The sequence below is a fragment of the Exophiala oligosperma genome, assembly GCF_000835515.1.
Source record: "Exophiala oligosperma strain CBS 72588 unplaced genomic scaffold supercont1.2, whole genome shotgun sequence".
NCBI classification, from domain to species: Eukaryota; Fungi; Ascomycota; class Eurotiomycetes; order Chaetothyriales; family Herpotrichiellaceae; genus Exophiala; species Exophiala oligosperma.
In genome coordinates, this window is record NW_015622819.1 from 3588388 (window position 1) to 3612391 (window position 24004).

At 51.5% G+C, this 24004-nt stretch overlaps 9 protein-coding genes across 11 annotated transcripts; 5 read left to right on the forward strand and 4 right to left on the reverse strand.

The window, feature by feature from the left end:
* Nucleotides 1-401: 401 nt before the first annotated feature.
* PV06_02659 (uncharacterized protein) lies at nt 402-4009 on the forward strand. Its single transcript, XM_016403366.1, has 3 exons — nt 402-822; nt 898-1633; nt 1683-4009. The coding sequence occupies exons 2-3, from the start codon at nt 1132-1134 to the stop codon at nt 3398-3400; spliced, it is 2220 nt and encodes a 739-aa protein (XP_016267263.1). The 5' UTR covers nt 402-822; nt 898-1131; the 3' UTR covers nt 3401-4009.
* Nucleotides 4010-4927: 918 nt separating this feature from the next.
* On the forward strand, nt 4928-6328 carry PV06_02660 (uncharacterized protein; the record flags this gene model as incomplete). Its single annotated transcript, XM_016403367.1, has 4 exons — nt 4928-5704; nt 5749-5877; nt 5927-6018; nt 6070-6328. The coding sequence occupies exons 1-4, from the start codon at nt 4967-4969 to the stop codon at nt 6326-6328; spliced, it is 1218 nt and encodes a 405-aa protein (XP_016267264.1). The 5' UTR covers nt 4928-4966.
* A 1547-nt stretch (nt 6329-7875) lies between these two features.
* PV06_02661 (uncharacterized protein) lies at nt 7876-9946 on the forward strand. Its single transcript, XM_016403368.1, has one exon. The coding sequence runs from the start codon at nt 8178-8180 to the stop codon at nt 9861-9863; it is 1686 nt and encodes a 561-aa protein (XP_016267265.1). The 5' UTR covers nt 7876-8177; the 3' UTR covers nt 9864-9946.
* A 7-nt stretch (nt 9947-9953) lies between these two features.
* Nucleotides 9954-10987, reverse strand: PV06_02662 (uncharacterized protein). Its single transcript, XM_016403369.1, has one exon. It carries the CDS (start codon nt 10643-10645, stop codon nt 10115-10117), a length of 531 nt encoding a protein of 176 aa, XP_016267266.1. The 5' UTR covers nt 10646-10987; the 3' UTR covers nt 9954-10114.
* A 200-nt stretch (nt 10988-11187) lies between these two features.
* PV06_02663 (uncharacterized protein) lies at nt 11188-12585 on the reverse strand (the record flags this gene model as incomplete). The annotated part of the gene is made up of 1 exon (XM_016403370.1): nt 11188-12585. The coding sequence occupies one exon, from the start codon at nt 12583-12585 to the stop codon at nt 11188-11190; it is 1398 nt and encodes a 465-aa protein (XP_016267267.1).
* A 689-nt stretch (nt 12586-13274) lies between these two features.
* On the reverse strand, nt 13275-15386 carry PV06_02664. 2 transcript variants are annotated; one of them, XM_016403371.1, is made up of 4 exons: nt 14591-15386; nt 14060-14502; nt 13896-13998; nt 13275-13775 (listed from the first exon to the last, which is right to left on the reverse strand). In XM_016403371.1, exons 1-4 carry the CDS (start codon nt 15031-15033, stop codon nt 13712-13714), a joined length of 1053 nt encoding a protein of 350 aa, XP_016267268.1. In that variant the 5' UTR covers nt 15034-15386; the 3' UTR covers nt 13275-13711. The 2 variants fall into 2 exon arrangements, with proteins under 2 accessions (XP_016267268.1, XP_016267269.1); XM_016403372.1 differs by having other exon boundaries at nt 13275-13998.
* Nucleotides 15387-16220: 834 nt separating this feature from the next.
* Nucleotides 16221-18263, forward strand: PV06_02665 (uncharacterized protein). Its single transcript, XM_016403373.1, has one exon. It carries the CDS (start codon nt 16780-16782, stop codon nt 18037-18039), a length of 1260 nt encoding a protein of 419 aa, XP_016267270.1. The 5' UTR covers nt 16221-16779; the 3' UTR covers nt 18040-18263.
* On the reverse strand, nt 16452-20178 carry PV06_02666. Of its 2 annotated transcripts, XM_016403374.1 has the most exons (3): nt 19910-20178; nt 18996-19845; nt 16452-18919 (listed from the first exon to the last, which is right to left on the reverse strand). In XM_016403374.1, exons 1-3 carry the CDS (start codon nt 19925-19927, stop codon nt 18795-18797), a joined length of 993 nt encoding a protein of 330 aa, XP_016267271.1. In that variant the 5' UTR covers nt 19928-20178; the 3' UTR covers nt 16452-18794. The 2 variants fall into 2 exon arrangements, with proteins under 2 accessions (XP_016267271.1, XP_016267272.1); XM_016403375.1 differs by having other exon boundaries at nt 18996-20178.
* A 276-nt stretch (nt 20179-20454) lies between these two features.
* Nucleotides 20455-23672, forward strand: PV06_02667 (uncharacterized protein). Its single transcript, XM_016403376.1, has 4 exons — nt 20455-20810; nt 20861-21750; nt 21805-22296; nt 22348-23672. Exons 1-4 carry the CDS (start codon nt 20736-20738, stop codon nt 23357-23359), a joined length of 2469 nt encoding a protein of 822 aa, XP_016267273.1. The 5' UTR covers nt 20455-20735; the 3' UTR covers nt 23360-23672.
* The last annotated feature ends 332 nt before the right edge of the window (nt 23673-24004 follow it).

A 24004-nucleotide genomic window follows, 5' to 3' on the forward strand; every position in this document is an offset into this window, starting at 1 on the left:
GAATACCAGGGTCGGGAGGTGGCTTCCGCTATGCACGAAGCTTGGTTCCACTTCTGGCGCCATTCTATGTGATCCTCGACCTTTGCTACAAAATTTACCCGGTTCCTGACGAGAACATGGCCCCATCAAATCTCCTCGCCTTGCTCCTTCAAACTCCACTTCATCTGCAATTCTCCCCAAACTCCCTGCCTGTGTCCTCACCACCATGGGGTTGTTTCTGAAGCCGTCCGTCTCAGGACGCGTCTTGCTAAAGGTACAGTCCTCGCTCACTATGCTCGTTGGCGTTAGTGGATGCTTCCCTTTGGCATTACCCGCTATGCAGCATTGCCGGCACGAGGACCACTTTCTGCCCCTGTCCTTGCCTTGCTGGAGTCTTCATTGCGGCTTAACTTTGCAGGCTTCAGAACAAAGACTACTACTCTCCACCAGTATGCCTTGTGTACCCAATGGTAAGGAAGATCAAATGCAGATATCTCTTCCTCTCAACCCATGGTTGTCAATTTATTGTCTATCAACTTCCAACAACTGTATATCACTCCCCATTCCTACCTATATTTGGCACATCTTCAAGGTCACAACTCAATCAACTCCTTTTGAACGATACATTCCGTCGTGCCCCATCATTCGTCGTATTCACTTTCTCAGCATCTAGACATAAGAGTCGGCTCGCGACCATTGTCAGCACTTGGAGTTTCGGTCACGGCTGGCTTCAAATCCCACAGATCGGAAAAGGGCATGACCTGCAACCTCAGATTCAGCAAAAGCACGGTTGATTGGTCACCAGTCACTTAAAACTCGCCCTCCTTCGAATATATGTCATTGGTAAGATTGGATTATCACGCGATATTTGTCTTCGTTCAAAGGGAAGACAATGATTCAACTGACACGTTTCTCCAGAGTTGAAACGTTTCGTGCGCCACAATAAACCTCAATCTGTCGAGGCCCCCGCCTACCACGGGCCATATCAAGTCTGCAAACCCCAGGTGTTCGTAACTCCGCACAGGTCCTGTTGCAACAGCAGCAGACACCTCGGCTGTGGGTATCAAGACTGGACCAGCTTGAATGAGGCTCGACAGCATCGGCCCTAGGACTTGTGATATTGCGCCTAGACGAAAGGTAACAGCCGTCTAAATGGGCCGCTTTCAATGGATTCAAGGACATACGAAACACGGCGGTGACAAGTTGCACGCCGTTGCACATGATTTGTTCTCCAAGGACAACGTCGAGCCGTCACGACAAGCATTGACAGATATGATGAAAGAACATAGCGGCGTTGAAACGGGCCCCAGCGATGGCTTCCCAAGACACCATGGAAGATCACGGACCAACACGGTGACTTCTGCCGGTTCTCAATATACTCGATCGATCTCCGATGGCTCTAATCATGAGTACACCTCTCGACCCTCGTCAAGACAGAGTTATGCCGAAGGCAACCTGCCACTGTCAGATCGTTATGAGAACAATGCCAAAGGGTTACTGTCTCGGGGCACTCGTATATTGAAACGACAGGGAAGCAAGCTCAATTTACTATCCTCGCCAGTGGAAGAAAAGTCACCGGAACGCGGCGGGGGAAGGATGGGAGATGGGTCTCCAGTCAAGTCGCTGCAACGACAACTTACCAACGGCTCAAAGCGTAGGCTTCTTGGGTTCTCAAAGAAGCGGTTCCTGGCTAACGTTCTTAGGTACTGGGTTGAAACGTAGCATCTCCGGTCCCTTCGCTTTCCAACACCTAAGCCATGGCGACCAAGCCCAATTTCAGAACATCGATACTGTTGCTAGGTCAGACCTGACTTCCGAGTACCAAGCTATTCAAGCAGACCAGCAGCCCGAAGACCATGTCCGCGGAATACCTATCACGGAATTACCGACGAACAAAGTCGAACTATCCGTTCAGCCTGGTTCTGATGAACCAACCTCACCGACTACCGCTGCTATTCCGTATCTCCCTACCACACCCCCTCGACCAGAGCCTCCGCCAAAGGAGAATCTCTTGTTGCCTTATAGTCCCTCCGACGTTCGAATGTCACGGTCGATGGAGAATTTCTCCCGCCCTACCAGATTGTCCGTCACATCGAGTGATGCATCTCCGACCTCTCAGCTGTCCCAAAGATTGTCAGCTCTGAGCCCCGTTAACCGTCAAAGCCTGCTCGGAAAGCCTCTTCCCATCCTGCCAGACGTCGTCCATGCTGTGTCTACGAGAGATGACATCGCTCTGCCACTCCGCACTGCGCCTCTCCCGAGCCCTCCAACAACGAGGATGGAGATCGTCTTGGAGGAGGATAAGGTGGAGCTGCCGGAGATCCCGACAAGCCTGTCTTGCAACGATTTGTCTACTATAGCAGCACGATACAAGAGGCGCAGTCAATCGTCAGGCGAGCTACAACTGCAAGCCGCATATTACAATATGACATCGACAATGACAAATGTGGAGGCAGCTCTAGATGAACCCGTGGAGCATCTCAACGATCAACCATCGACAGCCAAAGTGGACCTCACGACTGATCCTGTTGAGCTTCAGGATTGGGAGGATGCCATCGACTACTCCTGGGATGTCGCCTCTGATGAGGATAAGAGTGACTCAGATGCAACTCTAGAGAAGCCCCAGGAGCGAAGCATCCCGCAAGAGAACTATCTGGTCGTCGAACAATCTGCAACTGATGAGGCTTGCTCATCTGCCTCTACTCCTCTCATGATGCAGCTGCCAAGGACGACATATCGACCTGAGGGACCGGCTCAGGGAAAGGGTCGGTCATCGGATGAGGAAGAAGAACCAGGCTCACCTCTACTGGGACTTGGCCTTGGTTCTCTCCAACCAGTCTTGAATGTCTCGATTGAACAGGCGGAATCTACCGCCATTCCACAACATTGTGAATCTCAAAATCCACCTCGAGTTGAACGGCCTCACATCCTACCAAGCCCTTTCTCTTCCATCAGCAAATCAAGCTCCCAAGAGAGCATTATTTTTTCGATAGCATCTTCAATTGCCGGAACACAGAGGTCATCTCATTCCAGCACCTCTCTATCTGATTTCGCTCATTTGGCGAATTTTGGCGAGTCAAAAGAAAGCCTCAGACTCGACCTACAAGATGTCACCAGTTACGCTGAACATCACAACCGGGAAGGAAGCCAGGAGACCATACGTGAGGATGATGAAGGTGAACAAACTAGAGCCAGTGACGCAAGATGCGGCTTGCCTAACACCCCGACCACTTCATCAGTCCTCAGACACGATCGTGGCGCATCAGCACCTTCCATTCCAATTCCTGAGAGAAAGTCCTCAATGCCCACCGGCGATTCGCCAAAGACGAACTCACGCAGACGGGCTGGTACAACCAATTCTCGACCTCGGCGCAACACCCGTGTGTCTTATTCTCTTTTTCCTACAACTCCTACACCATAAGTCATTTGCCGAGCCAAATGGCTCTGTACTATTCAACAGGAGCACGTATCTCACGCGGCTGGACACCTCCTGTTTTTCTTCTTCTATCACTTTTGGCTTCACGATTAATGAATATGGTTTGTGGATTTACTCTTTGACATTATGTCTTATGATTCATTATGATATCCGTTTTGTTTAAGGACGAATTTACTACTTGGGGGCTTGGTGAGGATTGTTGGAATCAGGCAGGGGCTCGGAGGACAAAAAGGCTGGGGATTTCTCAAAAAGTTATGATTCTCTTTTTCAGTCTGGGTTCGGAGTGAGCGTATTTGTGATTCTGGCTCGCACCTTTTCGCTGCTATCGGACTGGTGGCCTCGAAATTCAGGAATTATCACCCAAAAGGGTGAAGTCGCGGTGTTTTGGAGAAAAATGCTCAACGAGCGGTGTGATGGACTCGGGTGGATGCAACTTTTGGTAGCGTGCATGGATCGGCTCACACGATGCCTTCTTCAATACAAGGGGATATAGTCCGTATGCAGACTCAGTGAGCCCTTGTGGTACTTAGTGCAAGTACCTCTTCAGTCGAGGTCGACTGCTTGCTATAGCACATAAAATCATTGAAAATCATTCACGAGTCCGGCTTCGCTTCTCTGGAGCATTCTGATCGACCGCGAAGATGCCAAATGTGTTGTATTGTGCCACAGACTCGCCGCAGCTCGGTGGGTGGTTTCCATTGCGCTAAACGATGCCTCTTTATACGGAGTTTTGCCGACGCAATTGACATGCACTATCCTGTCTGGGGAGCAATGGCAGAGGTCGAATCCTCTACATGTTGCTATCGACCTGGGTGTGATGCCATCCTGAAGAACAATCTCCCATGCCCCGACTTTGTCTGGTACTTCATGGAGAGAAAGTAGCGACGTATCTGGTCTATATGCTTCGCTGTATATACGATGCAACAAAGATGCCAATCATGCAGGACTTCCTCGACCACGTCGTGCTGATAAGCCGGCTAGTTTGACGACAATTAAGATACGTCTCTTCTGGACAATGCGGGTTGTTGTGTTCTTTCCAAATGTGATCAACATGTTGGCTTCGAGGTAGTTCGAACTTCAGTGCTGGGAGGTTACGTTTCTGGATGTATACGAGACTCACCATCAATGGCCGAATCCGAACCAAGATCAGTAAAATCAAAGCGCGTTCTCAAAGCCTGCGACTTCTGCCACAAAAGAGGCCGTGGATGCAAAATTGATCCGACGGACAATTCTCGATGTCTGACTTGTCTTGACTTTGGAGTCAATTGTACGTGGAACAGGCCATCCGCCAAACGAGGAAAACCGCGTGGCTCTAAGGTCACTGGTGTGCCATGGACATTGTCAGTAGACCAGCATGGGTCGCGAGAGCTCATACAAGATCTACTCGTCAACTTCTTCGAGTCTGTATATCCAGTGTTGGTGCCCCCAGAGCAACACGTTTGTGCCCCATGGTTGATATTGGACAGAGCTTGCACCGTCCACGAGCAATCATTCATGCATAAATGGCATACGAAGCAAATACCGTCCGGCAGGGCCTCGTATGCGAGGTTGATGTCTATGTCCGCTTTGAGCGCCTATCGGATCACTAGTGGTGCAATCTTCACTCCCCGGCACATATCTTCTGCAATAAGCCCTAATGTTTACTTGGACGAGGCTATTGCGGCGATCCCTGGGACCTTTGGCGAATCCTTGGAGTTTGAATACCTACAAGCAATCAGTCTTGTATGTCTGACTGCACGAGAATGCGGCAATGCGTCGTTGCTTCAACAATTCCTCGGTCTGTACCATGGTGCACTCGCCGAACAAGGCTTTTACGATGAGAGACGCTGGCCCAGTGGCATCTCAACAATCGAGAGAGAAGAGAGGAGACGGCTGTATTGGCATATGTATCGGTTGGAAATCCATACCTCTCTTGTTCTCGGGCATGCCGTACGATGCCCCGAGCTCCAATCTGCCGTTGCCTATCCAATGGTTCCCGATCAAGATTTCACGGAGTCTGTGGAAAACCTTGAGTGGCTCAGCGGTTGGAATTATATCACTGATATCTACAGAGGCATCGAACATCTGATCTCTTATTTCAAGAACAGGCGAACGACAATCAATCAAGATAACCGCTGCCTGTCTACAGCGTTCCTTATTGACTACGACCCTCAGGAAAAGATACTAAGACCATTAGATTTGGCGTATTCCAACCTACCACCTCGCTTCAAAAAAGCGCAAGGGATGTCGCAAGATATTCGCCTGAATCGCTGTGGATTTCAAACGGCCAATATTATAGCAACGTACCAGGTAAAAGCACTCAGAGCCGCTCCTGACTCAGCTAACACAAGCAGCTTCTACGGATGCTTTCATTCACAGCAAATGATACGACATTTTACGAAGCTTGCAGGACAGCCCTAGAATTGATTGAGGAGATATCCTCCATTCCGCTGGAGTACATGCGAGCCATGGGTTTGGCAATGGTATATATGTCTCCCTTTACTCATCATCCTACAATTTACAGTTATTTAGATACAGGAATTATCCGGTCTCGGTCACATCCTGAGTAGTTTCATCAAGAAAGAACTACCCAGATCCGACTATCAACACTTGAGAATGGTAATGTACGAAAGCCATTGTTTTCTTTGTTGATGCCATGTCTGACAAAGCCCAAGGGTGTGCATGGCTGAGCTACTCGAAAATTTGGCCACTTGCATTTCAGCTGCTGCATGGGTCAGCAATCGTCTTCGTTCATATGTCGAGGAGATTGATCGCTACTTTGAGCTCCGACCGCTTCAAGATGATACAGCGGACCGTGGACACGCTCAGAGCGATGAAGTTGTCTTCCAGGACTTTGACCCTGAAATCTTCATTCCCCTTGAACTTCTTCAACGTATCCCCTGGGACTGGACGGAACAGCTCCAGCTCACATGATGCTAGGGACTCCAGCTTGGTTCAATAATGTCTCATTCCTTCTTAATGGCTACTATTGAGGTTGTGCCTTGCCCTCCCCGATCTTCCACATTGTCTTCTGTCGCCTGGTTCGCCACAAGTAATACTCTCCTGCAGTCATGACTTCATACTTGTTGGGATTGTCTTCACTAACACAGGTAGGAATAGGGTTGATAACACTCCGTCGGTCAAACCCCCAGAAGAACGGTACCGAGTATCTTTCTCGGCCACTTTCGTTGATCACCCGATGGACGGTGCTCACGAAAAAGTCGTTCGTCTGCCGCATGAAGCAATCTGCGATGTTTACAATAAACGAGCCAGGTATTGGTTTGACCTTGATCCACCGACCAGACTTGCTGAGAACTTCTAGGCCTTCGGTGTCAGCCGTGATGATGGTGAAGTACTCCACGTCGGTATGAGCGCCTATGCCGTTCTGGTCATCTCGAGATGTTTCCTGTTGAGGGTAATGGAGTATCCTGGCGCCTGCTTCCGGCCTCTGCACCATGCCATCAAACGAACCCTCGGGGATGTGCAACGCCAAAGCGAACATCCTCGTTAATTTTCGAGCAAGCTTGGTCATCGCCGTCTGATACGTGCAGAGCGTCTTCTTGAACTCTGGCAACTCTGTCGGCCACAGGTTAATCTCCGGGATGGATTCATCTGGAAAATCAGGATCATTGGCCGCGTTGTAATTCCAGTTGAAAGCCTCGTATAAATCTGCAGGGATGTCAACAAACGTTCACCCTCTGGGGATCTCGCAGAGTCCACCTCTCTTCTTCCAGCCGTTCGGGTTGTAGTGCTGCATGGGATGATAACCGCAATATTCATCAGGGATCAGGTCTGTGCAGACTTCCATTTTCTTCTCGGTCGGAAGTGCAAAGAATGATTTGGCCTCGTCCATCACATTCTGAGCCAGCTTCATGTCAATGCCCTGCAGGTTTCGAACATTGTGGTCAGCATCAAGCGCCCTGGTGGATAGCCCTCACGGAGGCATCTGACCAACTGCTTACATGGTTTGTTATCGAGAGGAAGCCGATTCCATGAGCAGCTTCACGAATTTCCTCGGCCACCGCCTGTCTGTCCTCCAGTCTGTCACTGTACATGCGAGAGACATCGATGACGGGAATGGCTTCGTCTGTTGTTGACGCATTCGAGTCGAAGGTGAAGGTCTTTCCATTGGTGAGGGTAATGGTACGCGAGTTTTCCTCTTGAACGGCCGTTGACGACATTTCGACGAGCTTGTTATCGATCTAATCGGATTTACAAATGAGGACGGCTCTTCACCCCAGTTCTGCTTGTACGCGAGCTGGCCTTCTGGCTCGAGTTCTCGATTAAATACGAACAAGATAAGGAACAGATCTACCAAGCGCAAAAAATCACCAAATGATATCCCACCGTTTAGCAGTTTATCAGCTCAACCTCAGATCTGGGATTGATCTCGACAAATGAACTTGACTAAGGCGCTTAAACGGATGAATACAGCACCTCATGGCCAGCCTGCGGAACGAGAGTCCCATTGGTTCGAGGCTGGTAAACTGCTAATTTGGATAACAAGACACGAGGTGATTCGCCAGACGACATCGACACTTGGCTGGCGGATTTCTCCACCCACAGATAATCTGGGGCGTTCCCGAAACAATATCGTGTGCGATAGCGCAGGGATTGTTTGATGGTGGAATTTGGGTGTGTGTTTGCGATGACAGTTGTCGATATGAGTCTATCTCGAGGATACAAAACCTCGCCTCGGTCCTTGAATCGAGGGCGTCGAGTTGTCCCACCCAGTCTCGTCAATCTCGAAATCAGGGGTATCAGTCAGACTTGAAAAAACCAAATGGCGACCGTGAAGAACGTCCTCAAGCGCCTCGAAGTCAAGGACCACGATGAAGGGTCTCTTGAAAAGAGAGTCAACCACGACATCCGGCCTCTTGAGCCACACAGACGGACATACGGTCCCTGGCAGTTTGTGACTCTCTGGGTCATCACCGGTTCTTTCAACATCGGCGGCTGGACCACCGGGTCCTCGCTGATCGCCCTGGGGCTCAATGTCTGGCAAGCGATGTTGACGGTCATCATTGGAAACGTACTCGTCGGTTTCCTGTGCGTCGCGAGCGGAGCCCCGGGCGCCAAATGGCACATCGGGTTCCCGGTCATCCAGCGCTGCTCCTGGGGCACGCGAGGATTCAGGTTCATCGTCGTCCAGAGGATCTTCCTGGCCTGCATCTGGTTCTCGACCCAGGTCTACTGGGGCGGACAGTGCGTCCGGGTCCTCCTCACCGCGATATGGCCGTCGTTCGCCAAGGTCGACACCCCCCTGGCCAACGGGACCATGACCACGGGCGACTTCACGAGCTTCATCATCTTCACAATCTGCTACCTCCCGCTCGTGTGGATCAAGCCCGAAAAGTACAAGGTCCCCTTTCTGGTATCCTGCATCGTCGTCATCCCGACCATCTTCGTCAGCCTCGTCTGGTTCACGACCAAGGCCGAGGGGGCGGGCACGCTCGTGCACGACGTCGGCGGACTCACGGGCATCACGCAGGCCAAAGGCAGCCACCTCGGGTGGATGATGACCCTGGGCATCTGCACGAACATCAGTTCCATCAGCGTGCACATCTTCGTGCAGTCCGACTACACGCGGTACGCGAGGAAGCCCAAGGACCAAATCTTGGCGCAACTGGTCATGGTCCCCATGGGGACCATCGTCGTGGCCCTCATCGGCATCATCTGCACGTCCTGCGCGGCGCAGATCTTCCCCGAGCAGGAAGGGACGCTCCTCTGGGCCCCCTACGACCTGTTCGGCGCCCTGCAACAGCACTACGACAACTCGTCGCGGTCCCGCGCGGCCGTGGCCTTCGCGGCCATCTCGTTCGGCGTCGCCCAGCTGGGGATGGTCGTGGCCAACAACGGCGTGTCGGCGGGGATCGACCTGGCCGCGTTGCTCCCTCGCTTCTTCACCATCCGCCGGGGGATGCTCTTGATGTCGTGCCTCGCGTTCGTCGTGCAACCCTGGCAACTCCTCAACGGCGCGAGCAAGTTCCTGACCGTGCTGGGCGGGTACGGCGTGTTCCTGGGACCCATGACGGGGGTCATGTTCGCCGACTATTTCATTCTTCGAAAGCGGTTGATCAAACTGACGGATCTCTACGAGAACCGCCCGGGGAGCGTCTATTGGTACTCCCACGGCATGAACTGGAGGGCCCTCGTCGCCTGGGCCATGGGCGTGTGGATCAACGTCCCCGGGTTCGCCGAGTTCGTCAAGTACGGCTCCGGCAAGACCCTCGAGGGTTGGTCGAATCTGTACGACATTTCCTACCCGTTGGGCCTGTTGTTGTCCGTGTCGACGTACGTCCTGTTGAACAAGTTGTCGCCCATCACCGGGTTGGCCGAGGTGGACGATTTGGATTATTTCGGCACGTTCGGTCCGGCCGAGACTCGATCTCTGCGTGGTGAAGAGGTGGTGGAGACTGTCCGGGTCGGTCAGGCTGGGAAGGTCATGGATGATGAGAAGGGGGTTTAGAGCAATTATGTTGGGGAAGGAGACGTAGAGTTCTTTTGGGATTGTAATGATTTTTTATTTGCTTGGAACATGAAAATTCCTTGTCCCTTCAGGTAGAATACTTTGGTATCACTTACCAGTTCAAACCAGCTTACCTCGACCTTGAACTTGACCTTGACCTCTCTGCATCTTTGCATCTTTTACAAATTCATACCTCCTCCCTTTGTGCCTGTACCCGTCCCACTTGCTCGTCCCTGTACCCGTGAGCGTACCTATCCTTGAGTCTGTGCCCGTGCTTGGTTCTGCGTCTGTTGATGTTTGACCCTGTGCAATTCCTTGACCCGCTCCACGAGACTTGGGTCTTTTGTCGTGACGGGTCCCTCGACGACACCCTTCAGGGCTGGTGCGACGATTTCAATCGGCAACAATGCCACCGGTGTCGGTGGTGCACCCATTTCTTTCCTCCATTCGCACAACTGTTCCGAAGAGGCCACGTAGACGATACGACCCATGCCGGCGTTTGCGTGAGCGGTGGCACACATGGGACAATGTTCACCCGAAGTGTACACCGTCGTGTCCGACCGATCCAGGTCTTGTTGTCGTTGAGCCCAGATGACCAGCGACAATTCCGGATGTAAAGTCACGTCCCGACCAGTGGTGATTCGGTTACGGTCTTCCCTCAACACCTGGCCGGTAGAGTTCTTGACCAGCACAGACCCAAAAGGTGAATCCCCGGCCTGGAGGGCTTCCCGAGCCAAGACCACGCACCGGCGGAGGTGAATCAAATCGATTACCGTTATCATCGTGTTTCACCTTGGGAACAGTATGACTGTAGACCGTGTGACTACAACCAAAAGGTCTGTATTCGATGGTTCCGTGACTGATGACTCTGTCGTTTGTCGAGTCAAAAGGTACCCTAGTTCCCACAGGTCCGAGAGTAGATGATCTTGGATGGTCGATCTCGGGAGAGTAGATACTGGATAGTGGATCGTAGTTAGTGGAGCGTGAATACCGAATAGTCGGTTTTGCTGTACTGGATACTCGGTATCGAATATTGAGTATTGAATGGCGAGTAACGCACAACGAGAGACGGGTGATGATGATGATGATGATGATGCTGATGGTGAGTATGCACCTCGGTCATGATTCTCAGAGGAAAAGTCGGTGTCATTGGGATCTGACGGCTTAGTAATCAAGAGAGTCGACGAGCACTCCGGATGAGTGGTGTACTCCGTTGATTCGTCTTCAGGTTTCTACAGAGTTAGACTTTGTAGGTAATGTACTACAGAGTTGCCATACTCAGTATGACAATTGACCTCGCGAAGCTTGCTTTGAGAAAGTTCATTCACGGATTGGCGTGGACGATATGAGCGCCATTACACGGCGAGTGACTGGCCTTGAAATCATGTATCCTCTCCATCAACCAGCCTGACGTCCATCTCTTCCCTCCGTTGGGTAATTGACGATGACCGAGACGAATGTCGTACGACAGTCGACAAGTGTGACCAAAATGTTCGAATTGGATGCACCTTTCGTTTGCCGTACAAGCCTTCAAGCATGCTTCGTAGGACTTACCGGCGCGGTTTTTATCGTCCTCATCATACACCACGTCCTCAGACATGTTGGTCCAGTCCTCACGTCGGTCTCGGATCAAAGGTTCGACGAGGCCAAAAAAAAGTTCCTCGAACGTCAGAGGTTTGGAGCGGTCACGCCGTGAAGAAGTCGTCGTCTGCTCCCACCGTTGGAGCTCCAAAAAGTCCTCGGTGTCGAGATGGTGAAGCGTCAGTATGGCTTCGCACCACTGTTCCCGACCGAAGCGTGCCGTGGTTGGTTTCTCTCCGTTGAACATGGGCCAGTACCCTCGCAAGGTCACGCCGCTTTCCTTGAGAACGCCCGCCAACACCTCGTCACCGCAACACTCGTGTTGCATGTCTTTGCCGAACAGGTGGGTGCCTGGTAGGTATGACGATCTGTCCTTTTTGCTTCGGCCGACAAATTTCGACCCGTGGGCCACCAACTTGTCCAGGGCCGCTGAGGAGAGTACGAAGCCGGTGCCTCCGTGGGCAAAAATTGGCTTCTTGTGCGGCCACACGGGAGAGCCAAAGTAATAGGGTGTCGCGGGGTCGAATCTCACCAAGAAACGGTGCATGTTGTCCCAGTTGACGTAGGTGTCGAGCTCGATAAAGACAAACCAGTGTGACTTGGGCCGCAGGTGCCGCGTGAACTCCATCATGGGGAGGAACTTGTACTTGTCCAGCCGCCAGCCTTTTCGCGACTTTTCTTTTCCGTCATTGTCGTGGACACGTTGCTGTTGACTCGCGTCGTCATTGTACTGGTCGTACATTTCAAAGTCTGGGTTGTCGTGGCGATATTTCGGGTCGAGGTTCGCGAGGGCGTCGTGGATTTCCAGGGCGTCGTACCGGTGCTGTCGGTCTGAGAAGAGCAGAATGTCCTGGCCGCACCGGCCGAGGCGGTTCAAGTAGGCTGGTAGACGCGTGGACACTTCTCCGGCTCCCATCTTCAGTACGATGGTGACCTTGTCCATCACCCCTGCGGCGAAAGGCGAGCACTTGATTCCATATGGCACATCGTCCGAGAGTGGTTGTCGGTCTGATTTGAATTGTGGGTCGAGGAGATCGTAGCCCCGCTGACGGTCAAGGATCTTTGAGATCAGAGGAAACGTGAGTAGGAGACAAATGACCAGAGAGACGCATAGTGAGCGTAAGGGCGTGAGCCGCACCATGACACACACTCTCTGCGTCTCGTCAGGACCGAGGAGAAGACCACCCCCAGAGAAGGCCACATGAAGGAAAAGATCTCGTCTGGAAGAAAGTCTTCATCGGAAATCGAAGCGAGTAGGACACCCTTTTGCAAAGTCACACAAGATGAGGCTCGGCAGGGTACGAGGGTACATAAGTACCTAGGGTAAGGTATTGGGTAAGCTCTGGGGTAGGCAGAAACAAACAAGAAACGCGTATACTCTCGGTAACAAACAGAAACCCATCATGTCGGGTCTGAGGAGGAGGTCATCGTAGACGAATTATGTACCTAGGGGAACTGCAAGGCGTGTTTTGAAGGGTCAATATTCCACATTCACTACTATTCTTAGGTACCTTCACTTGGGGACTAACGAGTGCATAACAAACCCATATCTTCACCCGAAAAAAAAGAGGTGCCAGAACCCACTGCGACGTCTCGACTCGCGCATGGTGTCTTACTTAGTGGAACTAAATAGATACAATAGATACTCCGTACAACTTGTGATGTATCCGAATAGCCGTAGCCGTAGCCTTGGAGATTCTGTTCGAAAGGCTGGCCTGAAATTACGGCCAACGTACTCCGTACTAGATGGAAACGAGAAAAATGTCCAAGTAAAGTATGGCTGGGCCCAAAAACGACGTGACATGCCGGACCATCCGGGGCCGAACGCGTCCACTTAAGAGATATTGTACTCCGTACTCCGTAGCTTATTATCTATTTCTCCGGTTCCAACAGAGTACAAGACATTTTAGTACAGAGTAAAAAATGTCTTGTACTGTATCCTCGTCATTGCGAGGCTTAGACCCGACGTCCACCCAGCCGCCCCCGTGACAGGTCTGTACTAGTTCAATGATGTACTCCTTACGTGCTGCAGGGGAGGAAATATTAATTCATTATCCGTACTTCGTGCGGATACGGAGTACAGATTGAATAGAATCACCTCTACAACAAAGAATGCTCGTCCTCGGTACCATGTGCATTCAGTTGAAGGCTCTAACTACGGAGTAAGATCCTTGCTGATATTCAAAGGCTCGCCCAGACGAGATTCTCACGATACATATCCGGGGATGTACAAGTCAACCATGTAACATACGTAGATTTCCTCGGTCTCAAAGTTTCGATCTCGACTTCAATTCATCCTTCAACAATCTGACAGCATGTGCTGCCATGCCCCTTTTTCAACATGTCGGTTAGCATTTGTGCCATCATCATCATCATCATCACCACTTCAATAGAGAGAGAGAGAGAGAGAGAGACGCAGAGACCTAGGTATGGAAAATGTACTGTACGCACCATGAAGATTGATAACCTGCTCCAGACGCACCGTAATTATGGATGAGAAGATTACCGCCATTCTTCCTTTCCAACTCTACTCTCGCGCCTCCTTTTCTACTCGCTACACGCAGATTTGTCATCATTAGTGTCTTGTTCCCTTGATCAAACTTCGAAATACTCACGTCTCAATCCAACATTGTGACTTATCACTTGCAAATCTTCGGGCCTACCCAACTCCGGAGCAATTGCGCAACATCTCTCCTTGATCCGTTCGGCGAGCTGCATGTCCGGTTCGGCGGTCCAGTCATGGTCGCGACGCACACCACCTATGATGACGCCTCCACCGAGGGGACGGGGGAAGACGTGTGCAAACTCTCCCGGATTCCAGTCGGAGCAAGAACGTATGTACATGCGTTCGAGGGGCTTGATGGGCTCGGCGATAAGCATGGTTTGACCTTTGGTAGGGTAGACCGATGCATCCTCGACACCGCCCAGGAGTCTGGCGCCCAAGCCTGTACAGTTGAAAAAGGCCTTTGCGTGAGGAAAGTCTCGCATGAGTGTATCAACGTGGGTGTATGAGCGTCGTAGGAACTTGACGTTTCGTTGAAGGAGTTGCATTTGGAGCCTGTGCAGCAGATGAAAGGATTCGGTGGTGAGCCCCAAAGGAATCCTTGTCTTGGGAGGAGGGCAAAGATACGGACGGATATGCTCACCACTGAAGATATGCGACCGTGTTGATCATGAAGCTGGCCATGTCCAATCCCACCACGACCCCTTCCGGGAGTTCGTGCTTGGGAGCTTCCTCGATACCACCGATAAAGTCCCCGTACCACAAGTCCTGGCGTCTTTCGTCGCTGTCGTAAAACACTCGCATGGGCATGCTTTTTATCCCGCTCTCGGGAGACTTTGCGGCGATATCGGTGAACTTGGTAAACGACACGGCATCGTATTCGGCGAACTGGTTGCGTTCCTTCTCGAAAGAGTGCCAGTTGGCGCCGGCCCATGGCGATACGTATTCCGTGGGAGAGGTGAACCCCGGCAAAAATTTGGCCACCACGGTGATTTGCGCATTGGGGAATTGCTGGCGGGCTTCGAGGGCCGTAGTGAGTCCTGCGACACCAGCACCAAGCACTACGATCTCGGTGGGAGAAGACATGGTGACAGAGGACTTTGCTCAAAAAGGAGACAGATGGCCTCTTTCACCGTTTGTGGGAAATGTCAGTGCAGCAGTTTTATACAAAAGTCATTGCTGTATCTGTAGATAATGAATGGTGATGTTCCGCGGCTCATCCGTTTGTTTTCGGTGTAGATTCCAACAGTTTTATCTGGGATGGTGTGATGTTGTTAATTATCATCAGATTTTTCTATACAATGCATCAAAGACCTCTCGTCCGGGATGAGAAGGTGATTCGACGAAGTACCGGGTTGAGGTTGTGAAAAGGCGTGAAGATGGTGATTAATTGCTAAGTAATTCAGAGCTCACGCCTTGTTGCATGAGATGAGGCCTACCTTAGGCATCTACTAGGTAGGTACCTTAGGTAATGAACCGCCCCGCATATGTCCGAATAGGCGTGTCGACGGCCATTATCGCATACCATCGGGGAGGGAGTAAAGTCGCCCAGTTCGAGTTATCGTCGACCTAATTACTGTAACAGCACTCTTGAGCTCGAAAACAGTCAGAAATTTTATTAATCTGAGAGCTTCTAACCATCGAGTTATTGACACATGACTTGTTCAGATCTTACTCGGCGTCGCAAATATGCGAGCGGATGAGCACAGCCTCGGGGAGGGGTTCAGTGAAGTTACTCGCATCCATGCGTAATCTTTACCACATCGGCGACAATAAGCGACTTACAGGGTTTTGACCGGATCATCATCTTCCCGTGTACTCGTACTCGTACGAACTACGAGGGAGATTCTTGGAAAACCAATATACAAAAAAAAAAAGTTACCTGCGTACTGTTTGTATGGTGGTGACTGGTGGTGGTATTGGTGTTCTGGGCTTTCGGGCGTAGAGTACGGAGTGGTGTAGCTCGTAATACCTAATAAATCTAATCCTTTGCACCGGCAACATCTCCATATCGGTCTGGTTGGTGGTGGCGAGGAAATAATATGGCGAGCTCTTTTTTCGTCATGGAGGGAGTGATTCGTACTCCGTACCAAAGTGCTCGCATTTCTCCTCGCAAACGCAGGGTCCCTCTGTTAAACTAGTGATGAGGCGTCAATCATCATTGGCTCGACCTGCGTCTCGTTTCATGATGGTGAGGCCAATACTGTGTCACAGGCCCTCGACCAGGAGATGCCAGCTATTTTTGAAACAACTCAACACTTCGTTCCCCCGTATTTTCCCCTTCTGACGATTATGGTAGTCTTCTGAACAATCCAGACCAGCCCTTTGACTTACGCCCGCTTCGACACGCGGCCGGACACAATCCGTGAGGCTGGCGGAGTAACAAAACACATCCACACTCCGACACTCTTTTTTTTTCTTACAGTACATCCACCGAATTGCTGTGAAGGACAAGTTGAAACCCGAAAAGGTACAGAAATGAATTACCCAATCGTCTGGGGTCTTCACATGCAAGGTGAGAAGGTGCCAGTTGCTCCCGGATTTCTTGTCTACAAAACCCTCTTTCACCGCACCTCACCAGATCATCTCCCAACAACTTCCCAAGCCCAAGAAATATAACTTCCCAAGAGCCTACTACCCTCTTCTCGACCATTCCTCTTGATCTCTATCTCTATCTCTATCTCATCCTTATCCTTGCCCCCGCCATTCTTATTTCTGCGGTCCTCTCTCTATCCTCACCCTACCAAACCGTCCTGTTTCCTCGACCTCCACCACCGACATACAACGATTACCTACATTTGGCCGTATTTCCCCCAACACAAGCCGCCCATCATGGTCGCCAGACTCGGCAATGTGTCTGCCCTCAAAGACTTTTTGGCTTTCTTGGCCACAGTCTCCGGCGACATCTCCCACATCACGGCACCTCCATTTATCCTCGCACCTCAATCCCTCACGGAATTCCCCAGCTACTGGGCCGAACGACCGTCATTGTTCACCGCCGCTGCCCACGAACCCACACCGGAAAAGCGTTGCCTCGCCGTCCTGAAACTATACCTCGCCTCCCTCCAACGGCAGTACTACGTGGGCCGCACCGTCAAGGAAGGACTCAAGAAACCGCTCAACCCGTTCCTCGGCGAACTCTTCCTGTGCGAATTCACCGACCACGACCTGACGTCCGAGAAGGAAGACTCCGACAAGTCCTCCACGGTCAGGGTCATCACCGAACAAGTGTCTCACCACCCTCCCACGACGGCGTGCTACGTATCGTCCGACGAACGACACGGCATCCACGCCGAGGCGTACTCGACGCAACAGACCACGCTCTCGGGCACGTCGATCGTGATACGACAATCGGGCCACGCCGTCATCACCATCGACAGGTACGACGAAACGTACCTCCTCCCGCTCCCCGACGTGCGCGCACGGGGCGTCTTGACGGGCGTCCCCTGGCCCGAGTTGGGGGACACCTACAGGATCGTCAGTTCGGCAGGCTACACGGCCGAGATGAAGTTCATCCCGAAGAGGATGTGGGGTGGGGAACGCAACGCCTTCGAGGCGGCGGTGTACAAGACCGACGACGCCACAAAGGACGCCGTCTATTCCCTCGGCGGTCACTGGAGCAGTCGGTTCGGGGTCTACAACACCCACGGCCACCAGGTAGACACTTTTGACCTGGCGGACCCGGAGAACGCCCCCGCGCCCATGACCATCAGACCTCTCGACCAGCAGTCGCCGTGGGAGAGCCGACGGGCGTGGCGGGACGCGTTCGACGCGATCCGACGCGGAGACCAGACCGCCACGGTCGCCGAGAAGGGCAAACTCGAGGAGGCGCAGCGGCGGATGAGGAAACGCGAACGCGCCGCCGGTCAGGAGTGGGAGTGCACCTTCTTCAACCGGGTCGGAGAAGGGGAAGACGAGGAAACCGACCCCGCGGTGAAGAAGTTGTTCGACGTGGTCGCGGCCTCCGAGGACGGCGCGGACGAGGTGGAGAGGCTGAGAGGGTCGAACGGTGTCTGGAGGTTCGACCCGGTCAAGGCGAGGAAGTGGAGGGAGGGTCAAGGCGTGGCCAGGCCGGAGAGTCCCTTGGCCTAGTCGTCGATTTTGTCCAGCTGGTGGCTAACGATTTGTTTGATGCAGCGCGGAATCGTGTTTTCTATTGGCTTTGGGCTTTGTGTGTTTTGTCAGGTCAAAGCAAGCGACGGTGTTTGGAGGGCTTTGGCAGTTCGCCCTGGATTGTATGTTATTATCGCGCCGTGACCTCGTTGACTACGTGTGAACGAGACAGCGCTGGTTAGAATGATACCCCCTATAAAACATCCTCTCTTCTTCAGGAGATGAAATCGCAGTACGCAGTATTGTTCATGAGATTTTCTGTTTGTTTGTACTCCGTATCTAGATGAGATATGTGGACGTATGGGGAATTCTCGTATCCTGAAACGCGATCATCCAATTCAGTGATATCCCAGTCTCCGTGGCTGGCTCAGTCCAAAAGTCTTTTCGAGTGCTTATTTTACTCTCGTAGTTGGAGATGGGGGTACTTCCATAGTTCGTACTAGAAGGCAAGAGGATAAAAAAGGAGGTTCATGTCGTCGAACGTTTCATTAATTGAAATGGAAATTCTTTCGTGGCTTCTGGGTAACTAGTGATGAAGAGCCTTGTATTGGTTTGGTTGTTCGTGGCACCTGAAAAATTCAGCGAATAGTGGGTGATTGATCTCGTTTTCTTCTCCATTGCAGCAGTCATGGGTTTCTCTCTCTTTGGAGTCTCCCGTATCTGTTCTGTCGTCGAGGCAATTGTGATTGTGGTTGTGAATTTGAATGTGATTCGATTCAGTCCAGTTCCGCGTCTCATTGCTTAGCCGCATCCGGCTCTTGAGTGCGTTGCTTTCGTTCAGTCACAAAGACTTGATCTCCTGTACGCAATATCGCACCAGAAGGACCGGCGAACCCATACTGGCCAAAGACAGGTTTGTCTGCGTGGGCATCATTCACACGTCAGCAACATTCTGAATTCTTTCCGGTACTCTTTTCAAATTTGAGTTGACTTACGAGGAAACTTGTCATTGACTCTTCTGTCGCTGGCCAACAGCCCATACAACTGACGATCACGATGGATCATCTCTCCAGTGTCCGGATCGGCGTTCAGACTAAGGCACCGAACGGTACGGAAGATGCATTTGATGGTGACCTCCTGAGCTTCATCCGACTGAGACCGGACGAGAAGTGATGACCAATTGTCCTCGTCGTAAGCGGGTAAATGTCCCTTGACGTCGATGTGGATATTTGGTCTGAATCGTACAATGATGTCTTCGTGTTGCCAGTCCTTGGGGAGCCGTGACCTGGCGTCCTCCTCGGAAGCTGTCGACGTGATCAACAACGGCGCCGCGTCCGCGAAACGGATCCGTTGAGGTTGCAGACCCTCTCTCAAGGCTAGGGAGAGGGCATTGTGCTGACTGGGTAGATAGGCTGCCCCGGGAATCTCACGACGTCCTGTGCCTCCGATGGATAAGAGTCGTACATCTTGACCGAGGTGATTGGAAAAGAAGGAGGCGGATTCTTCGCCCAAGTCGATGCCGATGGCGGTGGTTCCGAAGATACTGACCTCGAAGGTTTTGTTTTGCAGCAGTGACAGCGGTGACGGGGTTAAGGGGACTGTGATGGAGGACGGAGGGTCGGCGTGGATGTGAGTGATTGTCAATTTGGTCCAAGAGTCGTCGATGGTCGGCTTAAATAGCATGAGCTTGAAATGCTTCTTGATGGTCAAGAATTTCGCCTCCTTGGAGTTGTCCTTGGGAGGCGTGACCAGGACGAAGCACCGGTCGAAACGGAGACCTTCATTGGTAAGTTCGACCGACGAGACCTGCACAGGCGGAAGAGACTTGACGGGATAGATGAAGAGCTAGCAGGACCACAGTATCAGCATCAAGTCGTTTGGACAATTTTAGGTATTTGGGCCTCATTACTCTCTGGATGGTGCACATTGCATCGCCTTGTCTAGCCTCATCCGGCAGCCATCAGCGAAAGAAGAGGACGCAGGACCACAGGAGAGAAGAGAGAGAGAGCCGACAACCAGAAGCGGGAGTCGAGGGCGAGCAGTCCACCTTTTTAGCTCTTTGGCAATCTTCCTTGAGGCAATGGGCTTTTACAGCGATATCAGGTGACAAATTGAAAGGCCTTTGCACTCTTCACGAATGCGAAATGTTGGATGGGAAAATGCTCGGGCTCGTGAGTGTCAGCACAAAAAGAGGAGTAGAAGCAGCAACCCAGTTGTCGGCTTTTGACTGCTCACGTGAGCAGATATGAGAATTGTCAGAGAAAAGATTAGTCAAATGACGGATGTGAATGACAGGTATGGTTCATAGCACATCCTACGAAACAGAACAATTATATCGATGACTGACCACTTAAAATGACACCCTGACTCAGCCTACGTCGACATAGCCTACTGAGGCCTTTTTATCGCCTTTCTCGCTTCGCTCCGGCGTTTCCTTTTTCTGTCAGCCCACCGACCGCCACCACGCGTACCGACTACCACTGTTTGTCTCCTCTCATCCTTCTTACTCCGCCCTTGTCAGGTCCTATCATCTGTGATTGATTTCAATTTCATAATCGCCCCCCGTTGTTCCAGCCTTGAAGGGTTGTTTTTGTCTGGTTTCCGGGATTCTTTCAGAAGTCTGTCCGATTTTCCTCTTCGGGGAACTTTTGTTGTTTGATACTCTTGGGACCCCAACTCGCTCGCTCCTTGATTCCGTTAAAGACCCTCTCGAAACTCGCGAAACTGCCCCTCGTATGGAAGCCAACGCTCCGGATGCTGTAGCTGTGTCCGAAAGGGCCTGTCATTCCTGCAGACAGCGTCGGGTCAAGGTACGACAATCTAGCTCGCACGTGGGCTGGCTTTGCTGACAACCACACAGTGCGACAAAAGAATCCCTGGCTGTCTACGATGCGAAAAGCTAGGTAGACCGTGTACTGGCTATGACACCGAACGCAAGTTCCTCGATGAAGGTGTCAAGGTCCGAAGGAAGTATGACGGAAATTTCCAAACGCTGCCGGACCACTCTAGAAGACCCGTCACTTCTCCGCCCACAAATACTGTAGCCCCGAGTACACGACAGGAACAACCTCCGAGGAATAGTCCATCTCAGTACCAGGGACTTCCTGTCCAGAGCCATACCAAAACCATCCCGGATGCCATTTCACCACCAACCTCATCCCCTCTCACGTTACCGGGCATAGCGTCTCTGAGTCCAAGACCATCGGTACCAGACATCCAATACCCTCTTTTCGGCGTCAACCAGCCAAACAGTCCCGGGTACAATATATTCCAGGGCCAACAACCTCAACCTTTCTTTTCGTCTTCAATCTCCCAACCATCAGCCAATATACCTTCTCATGTCCAATTTGCCGCCCAGCATACCCCGCATCAGCCCGACCAATTCCAGTACGGTCTGGAACAAGGGACGGCCAAGCTCTTGCGCGGCAAGCCACAGTATGCGCCATCAGAGACCGACACGTATGTCAGCGAGGACTACTTCGATCTAGACATTGACGCGTATTACGCCAACGGCAACAATGCTTGTGGGTTTATCCCCGGGCTGCCGGTGATCCTAACTGATACCAACGAACCCGAAACCGACGAAGACCTTCTCACCAATGATTATGCTTCTCTCAGCGGCAGGTCGTCAGTATATGATAGTTCGGAAGGGGGTAGAAAGCGACCCGAGTATAGCCAGAAGTACCTACATGAGCGTACAACAGAGCTAGCTGCCCTCACTCGACATTTTGTCCAGGTGGTATCTCCTTCGTAAGTCCCAGGACCCTACCGTTCGTTATGAGATGTACTGACCACTGCGATTAGTATGGACTTGTTCGATCTTGACACCTATTTCAGTCGAATAGTCCCGTTGAAGGCAGTTCAAAATGTGATGTTGAGATCGGCCATGGCGGCTGTGGCCGCAAATCAGATTGGCCAACTGTTGGCCAAAGGTGTCACCAAAACGGACCTACAACATCTGGTGCCATTGTTGGGTGAGAATGGAGGTTTGCAAGACACTGATTGGTTTTACAAGGCTGCAAATTATTACGACAGAGGAATTTCATATCTAAGGATTTTCTTGCAGCGGTGGTTGAGCGATACCAGCAACGAGATTACGGGATTCACGTCGAAATATGCTTCTAGGAGATTTTCTGATGAGGGTAGCAAAGAGTCGTCAACTGTCAGCGCGCCAAACAAGAGACGGCGCATAAGTGAACAGTCATCGGCCGGAGCAGACATGGAAGCCCTTGTCGCTGCCATTTCAGTCTTCTCCTTATACGAGTCGTTGGACAATCCGACTAAGGACTGGTCACAGTAAGTCAAGTCTCGTTCTTGCTTTTGCTATTAATTGACCATGTGCGACAGGCATCTCGACGGGTTCAAAGCTCTTCTAGACACCAAAATTCTTCCCCAAGCTGTCACTACTCCAGGCCCCAAAGCTTCTCCATTCATCTCCATGAAAGCCAGCCGAGCAGCCTTTTGGAACTTTGCTCGTGCTGATTACCTAGCGGCTTATATCAACAGATCCAAAACGCGACTCGACCCGGACAACTTGTTGATGTGGAAGGCTTTAGGCTTACCAATGACTGACGATGGCACCCTCGTTTACAATGATCCGTCTACCCCACCGAATTCCATCGTTGCATATCAACCACGGGATAGGGAAGACATGGTGTCATGCGCCTTGATTTGGATTGTTCTCCGAGTCATGAACTTTCTCGCGCCACAAGACGATAACAGCCCAGACAATTCAGCAGGCACTCCGAATGTCTTTGACAGTCCTGGCACACTAGGATTTCGAACGCCCTCCGAAAGCGGAGGATTGACGTCGGTTCAAGGGCGAATTGCGCGGTGGAAACAATTGCGTCGGCAACTCGAAGACTGGTACGACAACCTACCGTTCACCTTTCAGCCATATGCGATGATGGGAGCCGCGTCACAACACCCTTACGACCAACCTCGGGAAACGAGACCACGATTTACGAGGATTTTCTTCAGCGTTCCCATGTGTGCGGCGGCATTGCAGCTGTATCATTTTGCACAGATACTGCTGCTGCTCAAGCAACCGGTGGATGAGAGTGCACCGGGCTTCATGGCGAACCGGATACGAATGTTTAGAAAAGTGTCGGAAGAGTCAGAACACCACAGCCGACAGATCTGTGGTATCGCTTTGGGGAAGCCGCCTCCGGCCGTGAGTCGGCAGATGGTCCACTCGTTGCACCTAGCTGGACTGTGCTTCGAGGAGAGAGAGGACAGGTTGGTGGTGTTGGAACTTCTTGGTAATATCGAGAAGGAAACTGGAGCTTCAACTTCGCAAAGAGCTAGGGAATTGAGAGAGGCGTGGGGCTGGGGACCTGAGGTTAGGGAGGTTGTTTGAGTCAAACTTTGGCGAAATAATCATTTGATGAAGCTGGCCTGGTATGGGATGACTCATGATTTTCGTGCTACTCTAAAATGGACAGTGAACAGTGGACAATGGACAAAGGAAATTGTGGATATACAATATGATGGCACGACGATTCCGACAAAAAGTTGACTTGACGATATGATTCTTGACGGGTCAAGATCAGGAATATTGTTGTACCTAGCGTTTTGTGGAACAAGGGATTTGATGATGGCTTTTACAACATCCATCGCTATGAAGCTTGAAATGAGATTGTATTTTCAACCGCGTCCTCTTTCCCTCCTCATGGCCAGAAGTGAAGCAAACCACCAACACCAGCGCTCAATGGGAGGCTTGGGACTAGACAGTGATTTGATTTTCACCCTCCTCTCAGGATAGCTGGAAGAGGACTTGATTGAAATGAAAGACGTTTTCGACATGTGCTTGATCAGTCGGATCATTCCAAACAGAAACATGATTGCGTGACCCCGAGGGGATATTGTCGCCTGTGTTTTTGGGAATGTAAACTTCAGTGATACGTATGTTTTAAGTCAGCCTCATCACGCTGTTGCTGTCACGGTACGTTTGTTACCGTTCGACAACCCTCCCAAGCCGTAAGTGGTAAGCGAGGACGATAGT